The sequence below is a fragment of the Galeopterus variegatus genome, unplaced genomic scaffold (assembly GCF_000696425.1).
Source record: "Galeopterus variegatus unplaced genomic scaffold, G_variegatus-3.0.2 Scaffold2958, whole genome shotgun sequence".
NCBI classification, from domain to species: domain Eukaryota; kingdom Metazoa; phylum Chordata; class Mammalia; order Dermoptera; family Cynocephalidae; genus Galeopterus; species Galeopterus variegatus.
Genome location: NW_007729069.1, coordinates 59,062 through 85,228, shown reverse-complemented (window position 1 = coordinate 85,228; position 26,167 = coordinate 59,062). Strand labels below are relative to the sequence as shown.

Here is a 26,167-nt window from a genome sequence, read left to right as displayed (position 1 = left end):
GGGGGGACATAAACGGAGAAATGCAGTTTCCTTACATTGGTGTTTGGCAATTCTTTCCCCAAAGGTGGGCGACTTCCTCTGCTTGGAATTGAACTGATTCCCTGCGGCGGAGACTCCCCAGGACTTGGGGGGGCATAAACGGAGAAATGCAGTTTCCTTACATTGGTGTTTGGCAATTCTTTCCCCAAAGGTGGGGACGAGGACAGGCTTCAGCCAGCCCAGTCCCAGCATCTGGCGAGTGGAGGACGGCGGGACAGGGCTGCGAAGGGGGGGGCGCAGACTGGGCCCCGCGAATGGCCCCCGGAAAAGATGGGGCAAAACCTTATAAATACATTGGAAATTAGCTGCCCATGTTTTTGGAGGCGATGCCTCCGACTTCCTCTGCTTGGAATTGAACTGATTCCCTGCGGCGGAGACTCCCCAGGACTTGGGGGGGCATAAACGGAGAAATGCAGTTTCCTTACATTGGTGTTTGGCAATTCTTTCCCCAAAGGTGGGGACGAGGACAGGCTTCAGCCAGCCCAGTCCCAGCATCTGGCGAGTGGAGGACGGCGGGACAGGGCTGCGAAGGGGGGGGCGCAGACTGGGCCCCGCGAATGTCCCCCGCGAATGTCCCCTGCTCTGCAGGAGCCGCAGGGAGAGGCGCCGCCGCCACAGCCAGAGCCCGGCGGGTTCCCGGCTCCCCGAGTCCAGCGGGGTCGTCCCGGGAGTGTTTTAGTTCATGGACAGGCGACCTCGTCCCTCCTTCCACCTGCGTCCTCCACCTGCCCCGCGTGCAGCCCCTCGTCGCTGTGAGGCCGGCAGGGCCCGCTCGTGGGACGACCCTGCTCCGACAGTGCAGGTCAGCTGGCGGGTGGCCGAGGCGGGGCGTCGTGCTGCAGGACAGACTGCCATCGGACAGGTGGACCCCGGCGCACACCGTGGGGAGCGGAGCCCCGACGTGTCCCTCTGGAAACTTGCATTGCTCGTTGCACATCTTTGTGGAATCTAATTCCTCTGAAATACGGACAAGAGATGGGGGGTGGTGACTCTTCATGACAAATAAAGCTGCATTTACCGCGTGGCGAGCGTCCCGCGACCTGCGATGGCCTCGAAGCGCTTCGTGAGGCTGAAGCCCGGAGCGCCCCGGCCGACCCCTGGGCAGAGCCAGCCCCGTCTCTCCTGGCTGTGGTTCCTGCTCTCTCCAGGCCACAGTCAGCGCTGGCCTTGCCCAGGTCGCCAGGCTGCACCTGCAGGCCTCTGCCCTGTGCTCAGGCGGCTCTGCCCGCCCCCCTCCCGACCCCCGGGCCTGCCTGCCCCCACTGGGCTCCAGCCGGGACCTCCACTCTCGGCCTCTTGTGTCTCCCCCGCCCCCAACAGTCCCCCCACCCTTTCCCACCTGCTTCCAAGATGCCTTTCAAGTCCCTCAAAATCCCCTTTATTCCCTCTGCAAAAGACTCCAAGTTTCTCTTCCTTTGTAATTATTTCTCTTTTCCTTATAATTAAAAGTATACATTTTAAGATAATTTTAAACAATTATTATTCTCAGCATTTTGGATTTGTCTAATTAGTCATATAGTCATGAAATTGATTTTTATTTGTCTTTTTGCAACTGTTCATTTCTTCAGCATTTTATGGGGAGGTAATGGGGTTTAGGGAGCCAGGTTCAGAAAATAATTACCCTTTAATCCCTGTGTCTGGATAACACTGTCTAGAAGAACTGTCTTCACTGATAGAAAAGTCTTATAACCGGCACTGTCCAGAACAGGAGCCTCTACCGCAGGTGGCTGTTGTGAACTTAAAGGTAGCCGGTGTGAATGAGCAACCAAATTTCCAATATTTTGCTATTTAAATTAATTTACATGGGAATAGCTACACACGGCTAGTGGTTTCTGTGTGGGACTGCACAGGTCTAGAGGAAAACCGTGGGACTGCACAGGTCTAGAGGGAAACATGAACCTGCTCAGAGGGTTTTGCTTGAATTGCAGATGGGGCAAGTCACCAGCTCCGGTTCCTCGGAGTGGGCTGCTTTGCGTTGGTATGAAACGTGCAGGTTACAGCAGGGACGGTGTCTTCCTGTTGTGGGACTGCACAGGTCTAGAGGAAAACATGAACCTGCTCAGAGGGTTTTGCTTGAATTGCAGATGGGGCAAGTCACCAGCTCCGGTTCCTCCGAGTGGGCTGCTTTGCGTTGGTATGAAACGTGCAGGTTACAGCAGGGACGGTGTCTTCCTGTTAGTGCCTGGGAGGGGTGCAGGCGCCCAGCTGAGAGGTGTCAGATGAGGGACCACAGAAGCGGCCAGCAGTGGAGCCGGCAGGGCTTCCAGAACGTTCCCACCTATCTCTGAAGTTGTGCCTGTGCGTTTCAACAGCAGTGATAATTCTGAGTAGTGATGTGACAGCTCCGGGGGTCTCAGCTGTTCCCTCTCAGAGAACTGGGAAGAGCTTCTCCTGGAACGATGCCAGGCCCTGGCTATCTCATAATGTAAACAAAGACTGACAAAGCATTCGAGGAATCTGTTTTAGCACATAAATGAGGAGACAGGGATCAAGCCGCTTTCCTCTTCCAATGCCCGACCTGAGCCAGTACCACGTCTCCCACCAGCCAGGAGAAGATGCAAACCTGCCACAGGGCTGGGAAAGCAGGACAGATGAATGCGCTGGGAGGGACGTGGTGGCAAACCCTCCAGCCCCCCTCCAGGTGGATATGAAGCCCGTGGAGCTGGCATCCTGAAGAAAGAAGACCCAGCCCTGGCACCTGTGAGTGCCATGGTTGGAGTGACCCGAGTCCACGATCTTGGCTTGGGTCTGGTTGCCTCACAGATAGCACGGTGACCTCTGTGAACCTCGTCCCTTCATGGGTCAGAGGAGGAGCTAGGCCGGGTGTCCCCCAGGAAACTCTGTCTGTTCTCGGTGCCCTCATGAGCTTCTCCACTGAGCCATGGGCTCCAGCCCCACAGGCTCTGCACTTGCCCCTGGCATGTGAGCCAAGGCAGTCGGCTCTTTCCACCGCAGAGAAAGGAACTCAAACTCCCTCTCATGGGTTTCTTTCGCCTTGGTGGTGGTGGCGTGGGTGCGTGGTGGCAATGAATATGGGGGTGACAGTCTTCCTTAGAGCTTTCTATCTTCCCCCAGGGGACCCTCTCTGCTTGCCCAGTCGCTGGGCATGGCTGTTTGTCAACGACTGGCAAGAGGATTTTCAGCAGTTCCAGGGGGGTGCAGGAGAGCTGTCCAAGGACTGTCCCACCCTCGGGCTTGCTCCCGCAGCAGATGCTCCTTAAGAGCCTGCTCCTGTGCAGTCTCATCAGGACAAGCCAGAGGCCAGCTGGGTCTTCAGAACATTCAAACCATTTGCCCCATCAGCAGCTAAACAGTATTCAATTTGAAATCTTTACTGAGTGCACGTTTTGCCCCAGAAAGGGCAGGACGAATGAACACAGGCAGGCAGGACTAAAGGTGGGACGAGGTGAAGGGCACAGGAGATATTTAGAATAACATGAGGTCTCGGGGGATTTAGATGGAGACATGGAACTGGACACTGTTGGTCTCTGTTCAGAGATCAGAGACCCTCTGCTCCTTATACGATGCATTTATTATGTAACACTCTTAAAAAGGTACATCGTGGCTACTCCCTGCCCCTTCATGAGGGAGCAATTTTTCTTCCTCTGCTTGAGTGGAAGACAAGACATCTACTGAGCCTTTTCTTGGACTTGTTTCCAGTGAGGGTCTGTCTTTCTGTTTCCTATTTTTAATCCTTTAGTTATGCTTCTCAGTGGAAATGATTTTACCATAGAACACACAGTCTCCACTGAGGTTTGGCCAAGGAACAATTATCTGGTATCTCAGCTTTGGGAATCATTTCCTCCTGCTTTCCAGGTTCCTCTAATATTCTCTAACATGTATTTTAGTGTAATTTGTTCTAAACGCTTTGAAATGAGCAGGAGTCTCAAGAAAGAGGCCCTGGCTGAATGCCTTTGAAAATATCAAATGCGTTTGATATTCCAGGGGAAGAGAGGATGCAAGGAAAATGTGGCTGTCCATGGGTTGGCTTAGCTCATCCAGAAAATACTGAGGCTATAGGAAATGTACAAATGGCGTATGTTATAAAAATAGAGCTATAGTTTAAATAAAAAACAGTGGGCGCTGGGGTTATGGAGTGCCACTGCTGGACACTCGTATCACTTGGACACTGGGACCCACCGTGTTTCCGGCGTGCAGAGTCAGATGTTTAGGCAATGTTGCTGAACACTCGAACATTACTTGTTTTCAAGGCTGATTTCTACTTTCATTCTCTTTAATCTTGTCACTGGGGAATCCCTCTTCTGGTAGAACATATGTTTTTGACATGACTAAAGGTCAGACTTTGCCTGATCTTTGGTGTGTTTCAGACTAGAGGTGTGTGAACTAGGCATGAAATTCAAAGCATGCCACCGGGCGCAGGGAGAGTTGCACCTTCAGCTTGGAAGTTGGCCTGTTTTTTTCCAGCAGGGAGTTGCAAGTGTGTATTCCCACCTCAAGTTTAATTTTCTTCTGTATGTGAATGAAATATGTCTATGTGTTTCCCTGATTCGGACTTTTTCATGTGAGTCGCGTTTGGCTGTTTTATGCCAAGTCCTGCTATAACTCTTAGTTTGAAGCCCTGCGGAGCTGCACGTGCCATCTGCAGTAAGAAGCCGGAGGAGACTGAGCAGCACGCCGGACTGCGCCTCAGACCCCCCCCCGTGCTGGAACCCTGCACTTACCAGCCGCGTCACCACTGACCAGTCACTCCGTTTCCATTTTCTCATCTGCAAAATGGGAGTAATGATAATATTTAATGCAGAAGGCCACTAGGTGAAAGGAGATGATATGTGTGATGAAGTTTCCAGATCAATGCCCGGCCCATGTCAACTGCCATCCACATTTAATCTGTGAGTGCAGAAAAAATCAGATAAACCAGAGAGGGTTGAGCAGGAGAAGAAAACAGAAATGAGAGAAGAAGAGGTTAGAAGTAGGAAGAAAAAGGAAAATCCCTGATGTTAAAACTGTTTTCTATTTGATATGCCACATGCGTCCCGCTGGCTCATCAGGTGGGAAAGGAACACGCTCATGCTCTGGACTACGAAGGACCTGAGGCACTCCTGCGCTCGGCTCTCCACGGCCTTGGGTCTCTGTCATTCCGGTATTGCTGCATCTGTTTTCTCAAACCCCTGATTTTCCCCAGCCACTTGCCCTAGTAATTCTGTAATGACCCCTGCGTGATCACATGTGTGGAGCTCTTCAGGCAATGAACATTGAACAGCAGCTGGGGGCCAGACACTGCTGGGACATCGAGGCCACGTAAATGAAGACTTACTGTCCTCTGGGCACAAAAGCAGTTGGTGGAGTGTCCAATGTCATGTCGTCTCATGCCCCCAACTTGTATCATTCCACAGAGCGTTTGTCTGAGAAAATATGTAAATGGTTAATATCAGTCGGCATGTGCCTTGATTCTTATTGAGATCTTGGATGAGAAGCTGGTACTTTTGTTTTGTTTTTGGCAGCTGGCCAGTACAGGGACTGAACCCTGGATCTGGGTGTTATCAGCACCACGCTCTGACCAGCTGAGCTCTCCAGCCAGCCCAGGCACTTAACTGTCGCTGACCTAGTGAAGACAGGGCCTGAGGCCCAGTGGATCTCCTGCAAACACCTTTCAGTGATTACAAGTATGTTGAGACCCTCTGATAGCACAGGGATTGCTCGTAAAGGTGAAAGTTCAGCTGTCTTCTCCGCTTCAGTGTTTCACGGGGCGTTTGGGTCCTCTACCTTGTGAAGGCAGATCATCCCTGATTCATGAGAGCAATGACTGAACACTGAGTAAGGCAGTTTTTGTTGCCAAAGATAATTCTTGCATTAAAGTAACTCCATCCACATGGTGTCTTAGTACGGAGAATTTTAGAATAACAAAGTTCCTACCGAATGTCAAATAAACATAAATCTGGATCCGAAGAGGTTTCTTGAGTAATCTCCAAGAAGTACAAACAAGAAGCAAAAATACCAATTTTCATCACTGAAATTAGTATTGATGTAGAGGCAGGGAAGGAAAATAAATAAAAAAGAAATGTTTTGGGAGAGAGAAGAGAGCTTCAGAGACACAGCAGAATGTACACCCACCCTTAGCCATGGGGCTGGGGACGTGAGCTCGTCATGTGGAACAGGAAGTTGAGGAAGGAGCCACAGAGTTGTAGGAAAAGTTGGGTCAGGGAGGCAACAGCCAGTAAAGAGTCTATAAAAACACTTATGAAAGGTTTAATGTCCACCAGAACAGACAAGAAAGGGAGCATGGTAAATAAAAACAGCCACAGTGCTCACGTCTCCCGTTTTCATCCCGGGATCTTGTACCTGAGAGTTTCAGCAAGGTGATTGGGATTGGGTTCCTCTTGGTTGTATCCTGAGAGGCCTGTCTTTGTTCCCCATGCAAGGTGACAACTTTTCCTGGGCTTTGGTACTGAGACGGGGTAACCTTCCAGCCCTTCCCCACCCTGTCCACGTCGGTCTCTACCTGTGTCTGGGGCACCCTGTCTTGTTATAGGCACTGCCCACTCCAGCCACCCCTACTCAGGCTGAGCCTCTGGTTTTCTCTCTGTCTTTCCCCAGCTTCCTTGAAAAGACTACTATCTCTTCTCAAACTTCTAATTTTATTCCCTTTTTATTTCACCCTCCTAATTTTTCTCTTTGAAAGTGATCACAAACAGGAGGGTCGCTTAGCACTCATACAGTAGAACTGAAATTCTTATGAATATTGAAAAGCATGCCATAGCAACTATGGCATATATTTGAATAGCAGGTTGAGTGCAGGTATCCACTTGGGAGGGCTTACTACTGATAACACCTGCATATCCTTTCCAAACATTTTCTTGTGTATGATCTTACCTTATTTTCACAATGACCTTCATGAAATAGGTATTATTCTCACTTCCACTGTACAAATGAAGACACCAAGACTCATCTAGCTAAACGAGTGTCCCAGGTCACAGAGCTCACCCACCTAGCTCTGCAGTCAGTGCCGTTTCATCTGAGCATAGAGCCTTGCTGGCCAGTCGGCAGGCAACCCATAGAGATTTTAAAGACAGCCATCTCATTCAATCGTTTGCTTTTCATTTTAAAGCTCCCATAGGACCCAATAAATATAAAGAAAAGGCAAAAAAAGGCCTGAAGTGCTGATGGCCACAGACACTGCTGCTGCTTTCTGACCCCACTGGGTCATTTCACGCAGGGTCTTATACTCATGAAGACAAACTGCCCTTTGAAAAGCTGATGACCCAATGTCTGCCCTGCAAATGCCTCGCTTGTTTTTTTGGTAAGAAGGATGGGGAGCATTTGAGGGGGAGCCTGTTGTACATCTTTGATGCAACCGTTACCTCCTGGGGAGGCAGCTCCACTGGGAGGGCCGCTCGAATGCTGGGATGCAGGCGTCCTCCTGTGCAGGGCGTTCTTCACGGTTCCCATCCTCACGTGCGATGCCTTGATATTTTATATTATCCTCAAAGTACGTCACAGTTAGGCACAGAAAGTATTATTACTCCCATTTTACAGATAAGAAAATTAAGTCTCACAGAGATTGCAAAAGTGGAAAGATGCAGAACCAACTGTAATTCTCAATATACCACTTTAGGACCCGACGCTAGTGCATTGTTGTTCTAGTCCTGTGTATAATCAAATGATAGCCGGAATCTGATTTCAGTGGACCTACAGCTGGCACCCATAAGTGATGCAACTGTTCCTTTAAAAGGACCAGAAAACTGCACTAAAACACCAGTTGGATTCTGTAGGAGTGTGTCCACTGCTGTCACCTCTGTGTTGCAGTCATGAGAATGTGCTATGGGTATTTTCTGATTGAAGGAAACAGACCAGCTGTCATTTTCCATGTGAGCACCTCGCTCCGCAGCTCCTCAGAGGCGTTTCCATCTCATGGGGTTGCTAGACACTCACCACCATGACCATATATCAGACCCACTTTAAATGGCATTTTTTCTCTGATATCTCCATATTAGTGCTTTTACACATTCCCTTCTGTTGATTTGTCTCCTGGGATTCCATTCCATATTTCTTCTTATGCGGTCTTCTCTGGTTGTCTTAGATGATCTTCTAGGAGACGTTGTGTATTCCCAAAATTGGTTTCAACCAACTTCTCCGCTCAGCCTTGCGGGCACTGAGTATCATAGTAGACTTACACCTGCTGCCCTCCAAGTTTACACTTGCCCCACCAGGGCAAGGACACCTTTGAATTTCTAGCCTCCCGGAGTCGGGTAAAATGCCTTTTACAGAGTGTAGTCATGTAAAAATTATTAAATAAGCTCAATTCAAGATGGGTCTGCCTTTTGGCCTTAGAAAGGTAGAAAGCTGAGGCTTTATTCTTAATTAAGAAATGGCAAAAAAGAGGCAAATAATGAATAGATGGATAGATGAATGGATGGATGGATGATAATGGATGGGTGAATGAGTGAATGGATGGATGGATGGACAGGTGAATAGATGGATGAATAATGGATAGGTGGGTGAATGAAGAATGAATGGATGGATGGATGGATGGATGGATGGATGGATAAATTGATGGATGGATAGATGAATGAATGGATGGATGAATGAATGAATGAAATGCAATGTTTCTGGGAGAAAACATCCCACTCTGTGTTTCACTTTAACATTTAAGCTTCGGATTGCAGGCTCTAAAAAATAGTTTTCACATTTTCCTCATAGATTTAGGTTTTCCTTTTTACTAAAAGCGTAAGGAATTCTTTCCTGAAACCTGAGAAAGCCCAGACTTGCAGACAGAGAAAACACTCTTTAAAGCAGGCCTGAGTTTGTAACCATTTTTCCACCTGCCCCCTCTATTATTTGAAATAATATTGAATAATATTTCAAAAATATTTATTCCCTGGAACAGGCAGAGCTGCCTGCACGGCCAGTGCACTGCTGTCTTCTGCTTAATCTCATTTGTGCACCTCGTCCTTAGAGTAAGCAAACCCGCTGGAAGTTACCTTCTCTTTCTAGCTGGCTGTTACTTACAAAGTGCCTGCTTTCGTGAATCTTATAGCTATGGAATCATGTATTTCAGAGGTAAAATTTTCTTAATGTTATTCCATATCATGAACAGTAAAAAAAGTTTTTAATCAATATTACAGTGGGAAAATTCATCCATGTTAAGATTTGAAGACTGTTTTAACCTGGTTTTTAAATGGCTGGAGTTCGTTGAACCTTTTTCTTCTGGGTTAAACCCATGCATTTATTAAGAAAAGCATAGATGATGTCTTTGATCCATTTGTGTTTGACCTACTGATCTTCTAATGCATGAGCTACCCAACATTCACAAAGATACTTTCTGTGCACCCTCTGCATGGTCTTACAACCTGCTTGCTCGCACCCGTGCAAACAGCACTGCTTTGTGAGAATAAGAAGAAATGTGAAATCCCTGTAATTCTGAGGTCTTCTTTTCTAAAGTTGTGCAAGCTCCAGCTGATTTTATTCTAAGTGTGGCAAAGTACCATTTATTTTGAATAAGTTTGAGGACCCACTGAAGGGTCTTGTTTAAACTTATTAAAGTTCTTTTAATAAGTAGTAAATTCCTTAGAATAAGAATATTTTATTTTTTCATGGGCTCTGTTTATAAGAATATAGCTTAGTTAACAGCTTATTTTCTTCCATGCACTGTCTCTCTTGGAATTTAATTGCTATTAAAAATGGGGAGGGGAGAGACATGTGCATTGAGTGTGTTCTCTTATTTCTGAGAAAGAAGACTTCCATTGTTGGTTCTACACCACTGGATTATCAAGAATTATGGTCAAATTCCAAATGCTGGCATGCTAGGCTAGGCTTTTCTTTTTTTAATAAAAAACGTAGAGGCTATCTCTTTCCATTTGGAGAAAATGGTAATTACAATGTCTTACCTAAGTCCTCAGCATTTCCTCACTTGGGTTTCAAGAAATGCAAACAGACCACTGCTTACACATAAAAATTACAGGATTTAGGCTATTTCATTTTTTTCATCTGAAGTAGAAGAGAGCTGTTTATAGGGTGCACCCCTGTTCTAAACTGAGGGGCTCGTGGCTGGTGCCTCGTGTGTTCAGATGCTCCCCTCGCTGCTGCTTTCCCTTCTTTGTCTGGTATGGAGCTGTGCTGCCCTGGGCCAGTGGTGCATTGTGAGACTGCGTCTACCAAAATTCTCAAGAGCCTGTGAAAACAGGAGTGGCACGAACGTGAAGGTGCCGTAAGACTAAAGCCACACCTCAGAAGGTGGATGAGGCTCCATAGCCACCACGTCTCAAAGGGTCACTCCTTCGGGCACTGCCCGCTCTCAGTGCCACAGAATTAAAATGTAATTTGGGTGGATGAGAAGCGGGTGGCAGAATTCAGTAGGAAGTGTTTACGCACTCGCTCGGCTCACTTTTAAGTGAAGGCACAAATGTTCTGCAAACCCTGAGAAGGCAGTGATCTGCTTTCACTTGTCTCCTGGCTGACATGAGCACGGGTCATTTCAGCAGGTGAACTCATGCTGCTCAGAATGGAGTTGAAAACGAGCTCTCTCCTCTGTCCCGGAGCTCCCCTGAGATGGAGGCCTGACCACTGTCCAGGTGCTGCTCACCCTTCTCCAGCCTTCACCCAGAAATCTGGGACATGGCCACTGAGGTTAGATTAGCCACACCTTCCTGAGGTCCAGCCCAGATGGAATCCTCCTGAGAGCTGGGGTTCCCACACAGGGGCACTCTGTTCCCCAGGGACCTTTTGTTCCCCCGTGGCGTTGATTCCAACTTCAGCTTTTGGCTTATCTTTAAACAGAGCCAACTAGGACACTCAGAACTTAGAGGGGGGAAGTTCTGTTAACTTTTCAAGGAATGAAGCATCTTGAGTTTGGGGATTCTTTTTTTTCCCCTACTGATGAAGGAATCAGTTGATGGGGTTCTCTGAGCTTTTGCTGAGTCCCTGCAGCTCAGGCGAGGTGACGTGATGGGTGATTTTGATGAGCGCTCACTTTAGCTCCAGAAACGTTCCTGGAGTGAATGTACCAAATAAACCTGTTCACATATGCCCCAGAGGGTCCACATACTACCCTGGATTAAGAATAACCACAGCTCTGCATTTCCTTTTGGTTTTTCTTCTTTTGTTTAATGCATTGCTAATGCTCCATAAGTCAGAAAGGACAAATTTTTAGGGCAGGGGCTATTCCAGTGACTGAAGGCTAGGACAACTCCCTCAATCCAGTGGGATGAGTCCCTCCTAAGTGTCATTTTGAGATTCGCCTTCTTGCTTGTTGCTTTGTCCGCCCTGACATAAGACCAGCCGGGACTGATGTCTGGGAGGTGCAGAATGAGGACTGGAAGGTCAGGGAGCGGGCAGGACACTCCAGCTCCTGGACAAGGAGGACAGGCATGGGGGCCTGCAGGGTCTGCGTCTGAGACATCTCTGGGAGTCACGGCGAGCTCTAAAGGCCAGCACAGAGATCTGGGACAGCCATGAGCCAGTGGGGCAGCCATCGGGGCTCTTTTGGAGAGCATGTCCCATGCAGTAGCCACTGTTGAGGGTCCTGGGGGGATGCCACCCTGTATGCTACAGATGAAGTGTGGTAAGGGTGGAGTATTAGGCATTTTCATAGAAATACGTGAGCTTAATCTGGGGTGCAGGATTGCTCATTTATTCACCAAATATTTGTTCAAAAAGCAATGATGTACTCCAAAAGAATACACAAGAACGAATCTCGAGAACGTAGGTGAAATTGTATTGGGCCATTTAGATTAAGAAGGATCGCCTCTCAATTCCAAACAGTGGACATTCCTGACACTTGTGACTTCCAAAAGAGTAGCACAATGGGGTGACTCTGAAGTAAATGAGCAAATGAAGTCACACATTAAAGGAAAACATCGGTACTCTGACTATTAGAGGTAACACAGAGTACCTGTGCACCCCCTTCCAGAGATACACGGTCCCATACGTTGTTTTGTACCAGACATCAGATATCAACTTAGAGAATCACTGAATCATCGAGGTTTCTGAAACAACACCATGTGACTGTTCAGGACACTCCCAGGATGTTTTGGCAGTGCTGAAAACTGAATGGTGCCGGTCCTTGTGGTTTCATCCCCTGACCATTAAGTGGCCTTAGGTAGCCTTCTGTTTTTCTGTTGCTCTACAGAACATTTCCTTATATTTCTCTGGCTTCTTTTTTTTTTCTCCCCCAAGTTTTTGAGAGTTGATCAAGATAAAGACAAAGACTGTAGCTTGGACTGTGCGGGCTCTCCTCAGAAACCCCTCTGTGCCTCGGACGGAAGGACCTTCTTGTCCCGCTGTGAATTTCAACGTGCCAAGTGCAAGGACCCACAGTTAGAGGTCGCGTACCGAGGAAACTGCAAAGGTGAGCTGCCGTTTGACCAGCATTCGAAGGCTGCGGGCCAGTCACTAACATGCGTGTGTGTGTATTTAATTTTTGTATTTGCTGAAGTTTTTTATTTAAACACTCAAGAATTTTATGTTTGTAATTTTTTTTTTTCAGAGCATGTAAGGGAGAAGAGTAATTTCCATGAATTTCAAGAGCAGAGTTTTTTATATTTACTTGTTTAATGCTCGTTTCTTAGTACATGCCATCAAGAAACAAATATATCCAAGTTTTTCAGTTTTTTCCCCATAGTCTTCTAAAAGTATCCTCAACTGTTTTTTTATTAGTTCTTTCAATGCTTTCTCATGTCTCACTTTAGCAAATAGGTGTGTACAATAGCACCTCCATGATTTTCAGTGATTTGTTGGGGCTTTTTGGTGCTGATTTTACACTTGTAATTTTCAATTTTCCTGATTTAAGAATCAGATTTAGAGTTAACTGGCATGCTTAGAGCAAAACATTGAAATGCTTCCCACATCAATGCAGGGTTTGGCTCAGCAAAAGAGACGGGTGTTTCAATCACAAACAGAGTCGTTTCAGAAAGAGATTTATCTTCTTTCTCTCATTATCTAGGAAAAAAGACCACACAGGGTAAAAACGCCTTTGAGATGATGTTCTGCCCTGATTAGTTATTAACTCTAACAATCCCCTTAACCAGAGCTAACCCACCACCACGCCGACGACCACTGGGAGTATGTTGTCTTGGCCCCGCGCTTCACCAGGCTTTGAATACATTTGTTTTTCCTTTCACGATGCAGTGAAATGCTAAGTAAACAGGTCTGAGTTACTTTTTCAGATGACAATGATAATTTTGCCATGTGTTTTAGGCTTCAGAGTTCTTCCTACTGACATTATAAACAAATCATCGTGCTCAGATTTATGCTCCCCAGCAGAGGAGCAGCATAAGCTCTGTCTGGAGCCGTGGTCTTTGCTCACTGACAAGCCCTTCTCTGTGCACGTGTTTGAGTGTAGCATCCACAGATGTCCAGCTTGGAGCCTAGACTTTCTCTAGCATGTACCTGTGGCTTTGCCCATGACCAATGGCTACACGTTATCAAGGATTTTTTCTGCCATCATGATTTGCTCAAAGTCAAGTTATTTTAGGACACTTAGCATTTAAAGGCTACCGAAAGGCCAAGGCATCAGCCAAAGCAGCTGGGCAGGCAGGTAAACTCTCCAGTAAGAGTCCCTGGGAAAATTCCTTCACACCTGAGATTATAGGACAGAACGGTACTGCAGAGTTTAAAGTCCCATCTGATTCCATAGTCAGAAGCTGTTTCTAAAATGTTCATCACACGATAGTGTTGCTGTCTTATCTGAGACAGTCATGAAGACCCCAGGGTGGAAGCTGATCAGAGGGTCCTCTGAGGAGTGGCAGGAGGGCCTGGGAGGGACAGCAGTGAAGCCAGACACTGGGGAGCTGCAGGGTTAGTGCTTACCATGTGGGATGCAGAAAGTCATGGGAAGCTGTGGACACAACGTGCGCAGATATACATTGTTGTTCTGTGCTGAGAACATGCACATAAGCCTTGCCAAGCAGCCCTGCCCCTGCCCACCTGCACTGTGCCTCGGACCAGGTGTGTCCAGGTGCACATTAACCAGTTTGATTGTGGATTAGTCTTGATGTTTGCTTAAGCCCTGGCCGACTTCAAAAAGGACACACAAAGGGGAGGAATCAGCAACTTTTGAATGGACAATGTAACTTTCATTTTTTCATTAACCTCAATATGCTATTGGGTTTGCAAGGAAGGGAATGCAACAAAAAAGTATTTGATTCATACTTTAAATAAAGGTGCTGCAGCAGTAGTATCATACCTAAGTCCCCATACAAAAGGTTTAAGGATGTTGAAGTGAACTCGGTAGTCATGGGGGAGGGAGAAGAGCAACTCTCAGCGTGTGGCCCCAGAACTGGCTGCATCAGCGGCACCTGAGGGCTTCCTATAGAGCCCACCCCAGGCCTCAGCATCAAGGTCTCGGAGAGCAGGGCTTACAATTCCTGTTGGAAGCAGCTCTTCAGGGGACTCCCGAGAGCCACGTTTAGGGCCAGAGGGAGCACGGGCCCTGTTTAGGCACAGCTGGTAGTGAGCACTGTGATACCCACAGAGCCTCCAGAGTTCCTGACGCTGAGGAACTGGTTCAACCAGAAGGCGCTTTCCTCTAACTTCAGCCCAAATGGAGAATAATGGGGTCTTTTGATTTTTCTTGTACAAAACCAATACGATTCACAAATTAAATTTTACTTTGTGGGGGAAAAATAGTTAAAAAATTTTAAAACACAGATATGAAATATCTTTCTATAGAAAATTTCTGTAAAAGTAGAGATAAATGTAATTCAAATTAATAGCTTTTCACCTTATTTCATTGAATTACACACCTGCATGTTCCATCTATAGTGAAAATATATTGAAACTTCAAATTTGGAAACAGCAACACTTGCTAAAGCTTTCTTTGTGGTAGTGCAGGAAAGCAGACATACCATTTAAAATAAATGACTTTCAGGAGATGAAAAATTAGTTTTTCTCTCCCTAAATAACCAATGCTACCAGTAGAAGAAAGAAAATAATTCATCGAATCTCATCTACCTCAAGTTCCATTGTTCTATATCATTATTTTGTCCTTGTGGCCTTTTTCTCAGTGGGCATTTAGGTTTCATTAAACTGTGTGCTATTTTAGTTTGAACTTCTTTGGTGAAAACTTGATTGAAAAACCTCAGATTCATTTACTGAGGAGCACACACACACACACACACACACACACACACACACACACACACCCTTAGCTCAAGTAAGTGGAAAACTGATACCCTCAAGGCAGCCTTGTCCTGTATGACTCTAAGATCGCAGGATTGCTTTGCTTCAACCTGATCTATCTCAACAGGTTACGATGTGATACTTAGTATTAGTAAATTTGGTAAATGAAGTTTCTTCTCACTGAGCGAAATGTGATTGAATGAGTAGATGTTATTCTCTATCAGATAATCTCTCAGAAAGTTTTCCTCTCTGCATATGATTCAGTTCTACAATTTCTGGCAGTGTGGGTATCTCACAACTCAGGGACTCCTATAAGAATCTTTACTTCATGACAACATCTTACAGACTGGAAATTAACAGGCCTCCTTTAGTCTATGACATGGCCTCCTGTGACATTTTCACTGACTCCTAGGTGCTCACTCTGCCCAGCTGTCCTCAGACATTCCTTGAGGTGGACTGTAGGGGACACACCACACCTCACAGAGCGAGGCACTGGCCACATGTGTGGGCAAAGAGAGGGCTCCCCCTGGGCACAGCAAGGGGTGCTTGCCCAACCAAGGCCTGGTGGCACCTGCATTGTGGGACTGTGGACACAGGACCCCTAAATCACTGACCCCACCCCTGCCTCCCAAGCCTGCTTGAACATTGGACATTTGTTACTTTGCATTTGACAATGAAAAAGTCAACTCCTTTATCTGGAGATCAAATATTCATTTAAGAAGCATTTTTCCAAACCGAGGACACATGCCCACTAGGAACGGTGTTCTGTCTCACATTTTGCTTTTTTCAGCCACAAATAACTGACACCCTTTACTAGAGAGGACAGTGGTGTCCTGGACAATTGTCCAGAGATTAAAGTGATTTACAGTGTGCTTCACACGGAAACAGCATAGTCAGAGATTCTGAAAATCGGCGTGGAATGAGGTGCATGGAGTGCAGGAACTGAGTCCTTCCCTCGTTTTTGTCTATGTGGCGAATGCCATACACACACATCTGACATCAGATGGTGCACTCCTCAGAGAAGCTTCTGGAAGCAACTGCTTCTGAAGTCTTAGCTTGTACAAACAAGTGCTGTGGGGGGGGGGGTGGAGGTGACACCATCTCATGATACTTGGAGTTTAATGTTCTTTTCTCTGGCATGTTCCCTTAGTTAATCCCAGTCAAATATTCTGTTGAAAGGCCACAGGGAAGACGTCAGATGAAGCGTCTGTGTTGGTTAGCCATGGCCTTTGAGGACGAGCATCTGAGGGATTTACTGGACGAAGGCAGGGGCCTCGGTCCATCTCTGGGGGCTGACATCTGAAACTCGAGCCGTTCCCTGCCCCTGGGTTTCTGTGGTGGCCTCTCCCAAGCATTCAACTTCAGATCTCTGCTGTCCCATCTGCAGGGTCAAAGTCGGATTCCTTTTGGACAGGGAGTGTAAATCTGAATTAAACACAGATGTCCTTCCTGCTGTCAGTGTGTGTGTGTCTGCATCGAGACCGATGCTCTGCCTAGCTCCCTGAGCTGGAATTCTCATTTGTTTCACTGAAGAAATTTTACGTCATAAATTTGTGACACACAAGAATGTGATGAGAGGGGAACAGTTAAAAATAAAATCTGCACCTCAAAAGTAAATTTAACCTAAATTAAAAGGATTAAAATAAAAAGAATGCTTAGAAACCTGCAGACTTGAAAATCATGTTTATTTGGTGCTGCAGCTCATAGGGTAGTGAACATTAAAACTAGTTGAGGGAGAGGTTGTTAACCATGGATTATGTTTTACAGAATAGCTGGGCATCACACATCTTTGATATTATAGGTTGGGGATGCAGGCTTGGGCTCGGAGAAGCTAAGCTCTCAGCTCGCCTCTCGCAGGTGAGTTGTCTGTCCCACGCTGGGGGCTGCCGTTGGAAGGGTGTTCCCAGTCTGCACTGGGAGTCTCCCTTTTGCCTGGGTTCTGGCTCACAGTGAGAACAGGACCCTAGGACAGGGAATGGTCTCCTTCCTAGAGGTGGGTTTCCATGATCAGTCATGTCCGCATCCAATTGCTGATGACCACCCAAAAACCTGCCCTCCTGCCTTCCTGCCCTAGGAAATGGCCCAGCTGAGCCAGGAGCAGCTCTGAAGCCCATGTGGATGTGACCCAGATACGGTCATGGCTGCCACCGCTCAGATTCTGCTATCTTCCTCTGTTCTGGAAAAGCATAAACAATGCAAATTCTACAGCAAAACCCAAGTTGAGAACATTTTTCCCTGAAGGCAAAAGAGAGAGCACAAGATTAAAATACCCCTCAGATCCCGTCACTTAATGCAAACGGCCACCGTTTTTTTCTGTACTGTTCCTGGTGTTGGAATCAGCTGGCGTGGCATGGTTTCACCTGGTGAAGGCCACGTTGCTGCTGTCTTCAATATCTGGAGCTCTCTCTTTTGGATGTACTAGTTTGAAAACAGCAATTAAAATATTTTAGTCCACATTTAATTAAATTGGATTAAAATGTTTTAAGCATTTCATATTATGATCTAACAATCGACCTTGAGTAGAATTGCAGTGGTTGAGGTGGATTTTTCTCATATTTTCACAGAAATTTGTGGAGTTTCTGTTTTCAGAACTCAGCAAACACATTAATATTTTTCTTTTGATGTGAGACCATTGGGACTTTCTTTTAAGCAAAATCTCTGGCAGTGAATAAAAAAGCAAAAAGAAAAAAAGAGAAAAAAAAGAAAAGTCAAATGCCAGGGAACCTTGGAACTATTTTGAGATATCCGGAAAAAATGTCTATAACAGATATCTGAAAAAAGAACAGATATCCGACAAAAGCAACTTTCGTGGTGATTTCCAAGAGCACAGCTTTATAATGGAAATATTTAGCATTGTTACCAATGGCTCCTCACAAGTGTTACCAATGGCTCCTCAAAACTGTGACCAATGGCTCCTCACAGCATTGTGATCAATGCCTCCTCACTACTGTGACCAATGGCTCCTCACTACTGTTACCAATGGCCCCTCACAACTATGACCAATGGCTCCTCAGAACTGTGACCAATGGCTCCTTGCTACTGTTACCAATGGTTCCTCACAACTGTTACCAATGGCCCCTCACAACTGTGACCAATGACTCTTCACAACTGTGACCAACGGTTCCTCACAAGTGTTACCAATGGCTCCTCACAGTATTGTGACCAATGGCCCCTCACAACTATGACCAATGGCTCCTCACAACTGTGACCAATGGCTCCTCACAACTGTTACCAAGGGCCCCTCACAACTGTGACCAATGGCTCCTCACAACTGTTACCAAGGGCCCCTCACAACTGTGACCAATGGCTCCTCACAACTGTTACCAAGGGCCCCTCACAACTGTGACCAATGGCTCCTCACAACTGTTACCAAGGGCCCCTCACAACTGTGACCAATGGCTCCTCACAACTGTTACCAAGGGCCCCTCACAACTGTGACCAATGGCTCCTCACAACTGTTACCAAGGGCCCCTCACAACTGTGACCAATGGCTCCTCACAACTGTTACCAAGGGCCCCTCACAACTGTGACCAATGGCTCCTCACAACTGTTACCAAGGGCCCCTCACAACTGTGACCAAGGGCCCCTCACAACTATGACCAATGGCTCCTCAGAACTGTGACCAATGGCTCCTTGCTACTGTTACCAATGGTTCCTCACAACTGTTACCAATGGCCCCTCACAACTATGACAAATGGCTCCGCACAGCATTATGACCAATGGCTCCTCACAACTATGACCAATGGCCCCTCACACTGTTACCAATAGCCCCTCACAACTGTTACCAATGGCTCCACACAACTGTTACCAATGGCTCCACACAACTGTTACAAATGGCTCCACACAACTGTAACCAATGGCGCCTCACAACTGTTACCAGTGGCCCCTCACAACTATGACAAATGGCTCCTCACAACAATTACAAATGGCTCCTCACAGCATTGTGACCAATGGCTCCTCACAACAGTTACCAATGGCTCCACACAACTGTGACCAATGCCTCCTCACAAGTGTTACCAATGGCTCCTCACAGAATTGTGACCAATGGCCCTGCACAACTATGACCAATGGCTCCTCACAACTGTGACCAATGGCTCCTCACAACTGTGACCAATGGCTCCTCACAACATTGTGACCAATGCCTCATAACTGTGACCAATGGCTCCTCACAACAATTACAAATGGCTCCTCACAACAATTACAAATGGCTCCTCACAACATTGTGAACAATGCCTCTTCACAACTGTGACCAATGGCTTCTCACAACTATTTTCAATGGCTCCTCACAACTGTGACCAATGGCTCCTCACAACTATTTTCAATGGCTCCTCACAACTATTTTCAATGGTTCCTCACAACTGTGACCGATGCCTCCCAGTATTTACCTGCTGTTCTTTGCTGCACTTGTCATCTCTGTGATCATGAAGGCTATGTCACATGCAGAGAGTCCACAATTACTACACTGCCCGATTGCATCTCCAGAGTATGAATAAATGAGTTGTTATTGTTAATATAACGTTAAAATGAGGTTTTAGAGCCTTTGTTCTTTCCCCATGAAAGTCCCCAAAGTTATACATACATAGGAGTGTACAGTGACCAAATAATAGTGTTACAGAAGGCTTCATCTTGACATAAGTGGCCTTTCCTCCAAGTTTGGTTTGCTGTGACAGAGCCTGTTATCTTGGTCCTCATGGGACAGCCATTTCTTCATGGTCATCTCACATGGTCTGTTGTGTGCTGAGGCCTCGTGCCCATTGCCCTGTTGGTGGCACCTCTTGAACATCTCTGCAATCATTTTCTTTAGTGAAACAGGCATTTCCATGAAAGAAATCTATGAATCTGTGTGTTTGTGTGTGTGTGCGTGTGCGTGTGTGTGAGAGAGTGTGAGAGAGCAAGTGTGTGTGTGTGACTCTTCTCTGCTGACACCTCCTGGGCCAGGTGCTTGTCCCTAGTCCACACCATATCTAGACCAGACTCTGTCCCTCCCACAGACACAGCTGTCTGAAATTCTCCTTCCACGTGGCAGTGTCCTAGGACTTTCTAATCCTATCTGTGCCTGTCTCTTCCACAAACTATACCCAAACTGTGTTTACCTTAACTCCTTTATGGCGTTCTAATAGGCTTATGTTTAGAAATGTACCCCTTTATGGGCTCAAGTAGACATAACAAGAGGTAGTGTCACTGTTCTCGTATTCAAGCCACGATCAGAAACTCACAGAATATTTCTGGAATGTTATGTTAAAAAAAAAAAAAGAAAAGAATAAAAGGTCTTTTCTGTGTTTGCTTTAGCAATAAGTATAATCTCACAGCAATAGTTCACCAGAAGAGCTACAGAGCCTCTCTGCACAGCCTCAGGTGGCTCCGAGCCTCTGGAAGGTTATGGTCAAAAGTCACAAAGAAGAATTTGCTGACCACTTGCATAATAACCTATTTTGATACGTTTTGATTCTGACAATCACCATTATTAGTTATCATGAGGATGGTTATGATCAGTTGTTTCTTGTATAAATGTTACAAAAACTGTCTGAATACTTCAATATATTCTTCAGTGGTTTGCAGTTTACCTTAATGTTTTCCTTTACAATTTGGCAACCCCAGTTATATACCCAGGGATTTTCTATTACAATTTTGTTTCCGCCTTCATTCCTTTAAAATGAGAATATTTATTTAAAATGAAAATGTAGTCCCTGTTTTCCCCTAGCTCTGAAATGGTGTCTTTTTAGTGGTGGCTGCGGGAGGTTTTGTGGACTTGCTGGGGCTGTGGGTGGCCAGGTGGGGAGAGCTCGTGGAGCTCCACAGGCCTCTCCTCCCAGCACATCCATCTATATCATGATGACAGAGAAAGTTTCCTTCACGTGAAAGAGCATCACAGCACAGCGTTCTCAGTCCTGCTCAGAGTCTGCTCTGAAAACCGACGAGTAGGGAAAACATTCTAACTTTTGAAACACAGAGTGCACCTTCATTTGATGCCAATAAAAATAAAAGGCATGCCACTCTCAGGGCTGCCATTTCTCTGGCCACTACAAAGGGTCAGTTTGCATCCTTTATCTGGTTGCCACAGTCTCCTTCTACCCGTGCGTCTCAGGGTCAGCTGCCCCTGTGCCAGGCCCTGTGCTGAGGCCTGAGAGGACAGAGATGAAACTGCTTTTGACCTCAGAGAGTTTCCACCATCATGACTGTAATCACAACTGTCTAATGACCATGCTCGGTTCAGAGGTGGAGCATCTGCTGACCAGAAAGCATCCTGTCCAGCCTTTCATTCTGTGTTACATGAATGAGGCATGGGAACAACTATGTATTTCCCAAAGGTCGCGGGTCCGTCCCACTAGGAATCTGGCTGAACAGCACTGAAGTCTCGATGCGCTGTCTCTGCTGTAAACTAAAACATCTCATCTTGGAAGACTGACAGGAAGTGTTTAAAGAAGACTGGATTCACCTTTTTATAGCTGAACGTGTTCACGTTACCCTGCTCTGTTATAGACAGGAGTGCCTGGAAGAGGGGCTGTCTGGGCTCAGGGACTGTTGAGCTCAGGATCACCTACAAATGTCACTGTTTCACAACCGTGTTTTGAGCAAGCTTTCTCAAAGCCTCCTTTTAACTGTTCCTTTTAATTGCTCTTCTCCAAGATTCTTCCATGTAAAGTGTTCAGCAAAGCTGTCTCTTCCAATTATTGCTTAATCCTGTTTTGAGTGATTTTAACAACGTTGGGAATTATTTGCTTCCTGTTTAAAAGCAAACCACCATCAGAAATAACCATTATAAAACATTGTTGCTTACTTCTATGTTATAGTGCGTATCACATTTTGATAGTTTCCATTTTGATAATTCCACTCCATACCTACTAGGGTAGCTTTAACAATATTTAAAAAGACAAAACAAGTATTGGTGAGGATGAGGAACACTGGAATGCTCGTCGTATGTTGGCTGGAACGTAAAGTGGTTCAGCTGCTGTGGAAACAGTCTGGCAGCTCCTCTGTAAGTTAGACACAGAATCTCCGTAGAATCCAGCAGTTCTACACCTAGGTGTGTACCTGAAAGAAGAAAACAGGTGTTCAAACAAAATCTTGTTCATGAATGTTCATTGCAGCATTAGTCACAGTAGCCCAAAGAAGGGAAAACCCAAGTGTCCGTCAATGGATAAATAGATAAATAAAGCATGGTATATCCATACGATGGAATATTACTAAGCCATAAAAAGGAGTGAAGCTCTGTTATACATGGTAGCATAGATTAACTTTGAAAACATAACACTGAATGAAGGAAAGTATGCACATATTACACGATTCCACTTACATGAAATATCCAGGACAAACAAATCCACAGAGACAGAAAGTAGGTGGACAGTTCTGGGGGTTGGGATGAGGGAGAAGTGGGTGTGGGGTTTCTTTTGAGGGTAGTGAAATGTTCTGGAACCAGATAGGGGTGCTAATTGCATAGCACTGTGAATTAACTAAATGCCACTAAATTGTACCTTTTGAAATGGCTAAAATGGTAAATTTTATGTTATGTGTAGTTGTACCATAATAATAAAGAAAATTATGTTGCTTATGTTTTGAGGATTTAACCTTTAAACAATTGGAAATAAAAACTTCAGAGTAAAATCTCAACAAGGCCATTGAAAAATTAGGGATCTGCTGAATTTTTAATTTAACCACAAGAACCATAAAGAGTAAAAATATAATGAGAAGAAATTTATAGCCTGTAAATAAAGTTCCAAGGGAAGAATATTTCATTCTTTCAAAAGAGATTGAAAAATTGGAAGGTTGGAAATAATGTAATTTTGAGGGTGTGTTTAATATTTTTATTTTTATAAAGAGGAGCATTTAATTTAGTAAGATGTATATCCATTAAGCATATAATGGTTTAAAGTGATATTAAAAACACCAGGGAGATCTTACTATTTTTTAATCCGAATTCTCCAGGGGTTTTGTGCATTTCAGTAGAATTAAACTGGTTGACTGCTATTCAGACTCTTCTAAGTAGTAGAGATCTTGTACCTGATTTAACACAAAATATCTGGAATTACAAGGAGGACTCTGAGCCATAATAGGACCTTCAACATTTAGCACTTTTATTTCACAAGGTGACTACAGACTTATTTGGGGGAATGATTTATGCATGCTCTGTAATTTTATGCTGCTAAGTTTTCATTATTTCTTATGACTGAATAGTCTGCAATATGCTAGACATAAACTTGGAATTTAATATTCTATTAAACACAGGCGTTGCAGGTTTGAGAACTATCTAACCAGTGGCAAATGTGAAGTCGGTAAAGGAAATCCAAACCAGGAATGAAGCCCACAAGTTGTTTGGAAAATTTATGTTTTTCTGGCATGTTCCACAATAGTTCAAATATTAGAAACAATTTATAGCTTCATCTGTACCCTAGATGAGACCTTGCAAGCTGGAACTCTATCACTTTTTCTTTTAGACAGTCAAACCACAGGTTATACGAAAAAATGAGGACAGAAATCCAGCAAAGCCATGATTTCTACTCAGCTAAAACACAGACTGCATTAAAACCACATGTTGCTGAGTGCTGGTTGGCCAGGCCAAAATTTAGGATAAGACGTAAGGCACTGAGCAGGATGGGGAAGTGTTTTCTCAGATGCATAGGCCCCCAATGCTCATAGCACACGATCCGGTAACTCTACAAATGCCCAAGATAAGTCCCACAAAGGTCTTGAAGAAGCATTAGTGGCAGGGTCTATTCTCAGCCCACCATGACCGTCAGAGACTGGCAGCCTCCTTGAGATGGTGGCCGGATGGCATTTTCTTGTAGCCAGCAGGTTTTAACTGCCAGGCCATCAAAAAGTAGCTGTCTGAAGACAGGGAGTGGACAGCATTTGAAGAAGTGTCTCTTGGAGTCAAGAGGGCCTTTAAGCTCTCTGAAGACGTGGACACTTGTTATTTAAATCTGGAAACACTTAAAAAAATTGGGAGAGCCATTTTTTTTTTTCACTTTTTAAAATTCAAATGAGCTACATTGTGTGATGATCCAAAGAAGTCAAGCATGTACTTGCGGTGGTGATCCTGGGGTGTGTAGCCCATGGGAGAAAACATTAGGACATTCTTCTCAAAGGGTGGAATGTCTGCTCCTTAGGGCATGTTTTATCATTCCAGGGTCACGGAAAGATCGGCCCTCGTTAGTGTGAGGCTCACAGCTTTGGCTCGCTTTGCTGGAAGTCTGGAGCTAGCATCTGTCGGCCGCGGAGTCTGTAGTTCTCAGATGCCTCTGTCCAGTCCCGATTGTGCAGATGGCAGCAGAGACGAGCTTTGCTCGTGCTGTCTACTTGCATTGTGGATTTTGTGTCTCCACATTTCATCATTTTTTTTCTAGAGTGAGATTACATACGCTTTTATGTTTTCAGACTTTTCCATTTTTACTAGTTTTTGGGTCCCTGGGGATGTCTGTCGAAGTAGCAGCGGCAACATTGTGCTTTATATTACATGATAATGCTGCAGTCACTTTAACATGAACACAGGGACATCGGGGGCAGAGTGCGAGGTGCGCTGAGGATGTTTGACCGCTTTTATGTACTTGATTGTCAAACTTCGCATGTGAAGTTGGAAGAGGTAGAAGCTTAGTATTGAGTCTGAGATCCTGGGAAACTGAGATGAAGATAAAAGAGGCGAGCCACGATTTCCTCTCAAAGAAGGTCCCAGCCTGGGAGGCGCCCTGGTGTGCAGCTGTGGGTGAAAGGTCCCCGCCCCTTTAAGTGTCCCAACACTCCTTCTCCCTTGGTCAGTTCTGTCTGGTCTCATTTTAACTGCAATTTCTAGACCTGGCCCCAACTTTGGTTCTAGACCTGATCCTGGTGAGCTCAGATGAATGTCCCTGTGCCTGGGAAGAGCCTGTCTGTGGCCGGCCAGACAGTTGGCAGTTCTTCATGTCCAGGGAGCCAGGTCCTCCTGTTGACCCATAAAGAGGCTGAGCCTCAGTTTCCCCACTCTTTTGTTGTGGAGAATGATGCTGCTCTCCTCACCTGCAAGCCTGTCTCAGGATAAAAACAGGATTGCATCAGATGAGGCACATGCCCTTGTGCAGAGCCCAGGAGAGCCGAGTCGCCTCAGAAGCCCCGTCCAGCCTCAGCACTCTCAACCCTCGACTGTGACTCATGTGCTCACATCTCCAAACATTCCCGTCTGTTCCGTCCACCTCCCGTGGCATAACCACTCCTCTGCCCCTGTTCTTTCCTACAGATGTGTCCAGGTGTGTGGCCGAGAGGAAGTATACCCAGGAGCAAGCCCGGAAGGAATTTCAGCAAGTGTTCATTCCAGAATGCAACGAGGACGGCACCTACAGTCAGGTCACCTGCCGCGTCTGGGCGGCTCTGCAGCTGGGCGATCGGGGGAGGAAGGGGCAACGAGGGCAGGAAGGCTACCTGCAAGCGGCGGCAGGGCCCCTCCGTGGGGAAGTCTCCCGTCCGTGTTACAGAAGTGAATTCGTGGCGGGCCTGGTTCGCATGCACAGCAGTGGCGTGCTGGTTCCTGAGCGGGCGCAGGTGTGGCCCACCGTTGCCACTCCCGCCTGCACTGTGCGTGCGCTGAGCACGGACAGCTCCTCAGCCTGGCTAACTAGACCACACTAACCTGGCTCGTTAGCATTTGATTTTACTTTAATTTTAATTATAGGGAAGCACACACTAAAAGTCATGTGGCACCATGACCTTAATCCCTCCAATGGGTTCGCAGACAGCAGCTGAGCCAAGTCAAGCCCGTGGCGTGCCAGTGACCACATCAGTAGCCGAAGGCAGTGTCCAGAACATGACCCGAGTCTCTATCTTGACTATGTCAGTGCTATCACTCCCTACTAAGGGAAAACAATTCCTAAAGTACAATGCTATGTCATGCAGTTCCTGTAGAAAACGGAGCAGGACCTGCTGTTTAACCTGCCTGTGGTCTGTCGCATAATACTGTGAGTTCTATGTGTTTTCACAGTAACTATTTGACCTTTGGGAGACTGATGAGAGAGAGAGAAATGGAGAGAAATTGGAGCTAAAGGAGTGTCCGGCTCAGCTTGTGGCTGTCCACGGGGGGGGGGGGGGGGTC

General features: G+C 46.0%; 1 protein-coding gene across 1 annotated transcript in view; it reads left to right on the top strand.

The window, feature by feature from the left end:
- Positions 1-721: 721 nt before the first annotated feature.
- The window catches only part of LOC103599427 (SPARC-related modular calcium-binding protein 2-like), a gene marked incomplete at its 3' end in the record, with an annotated part of 81,423 nt that continues 55,977 nt past the window's right edge, over positions 722-26,167 (top strand). Inside the window, exons 1-4 of the mRNA XM_008583537.1 lie at positions 722-940; positions 1,188-1,400; positions 12,172-12,343; positions 25,319-25,425. Of these exons, the coding sequence (XP_008581759.1) occupies positions 722-940; positions 1,188-1,400; positions 12,172-12,343; positions 25,319-25,425 (711 nt within the window). The remainder of the gene's footprint in view (positions 941-1,187; positions 1,401-12,171; positions 12,344-25,318; positions 25,426-26,167) is intronic.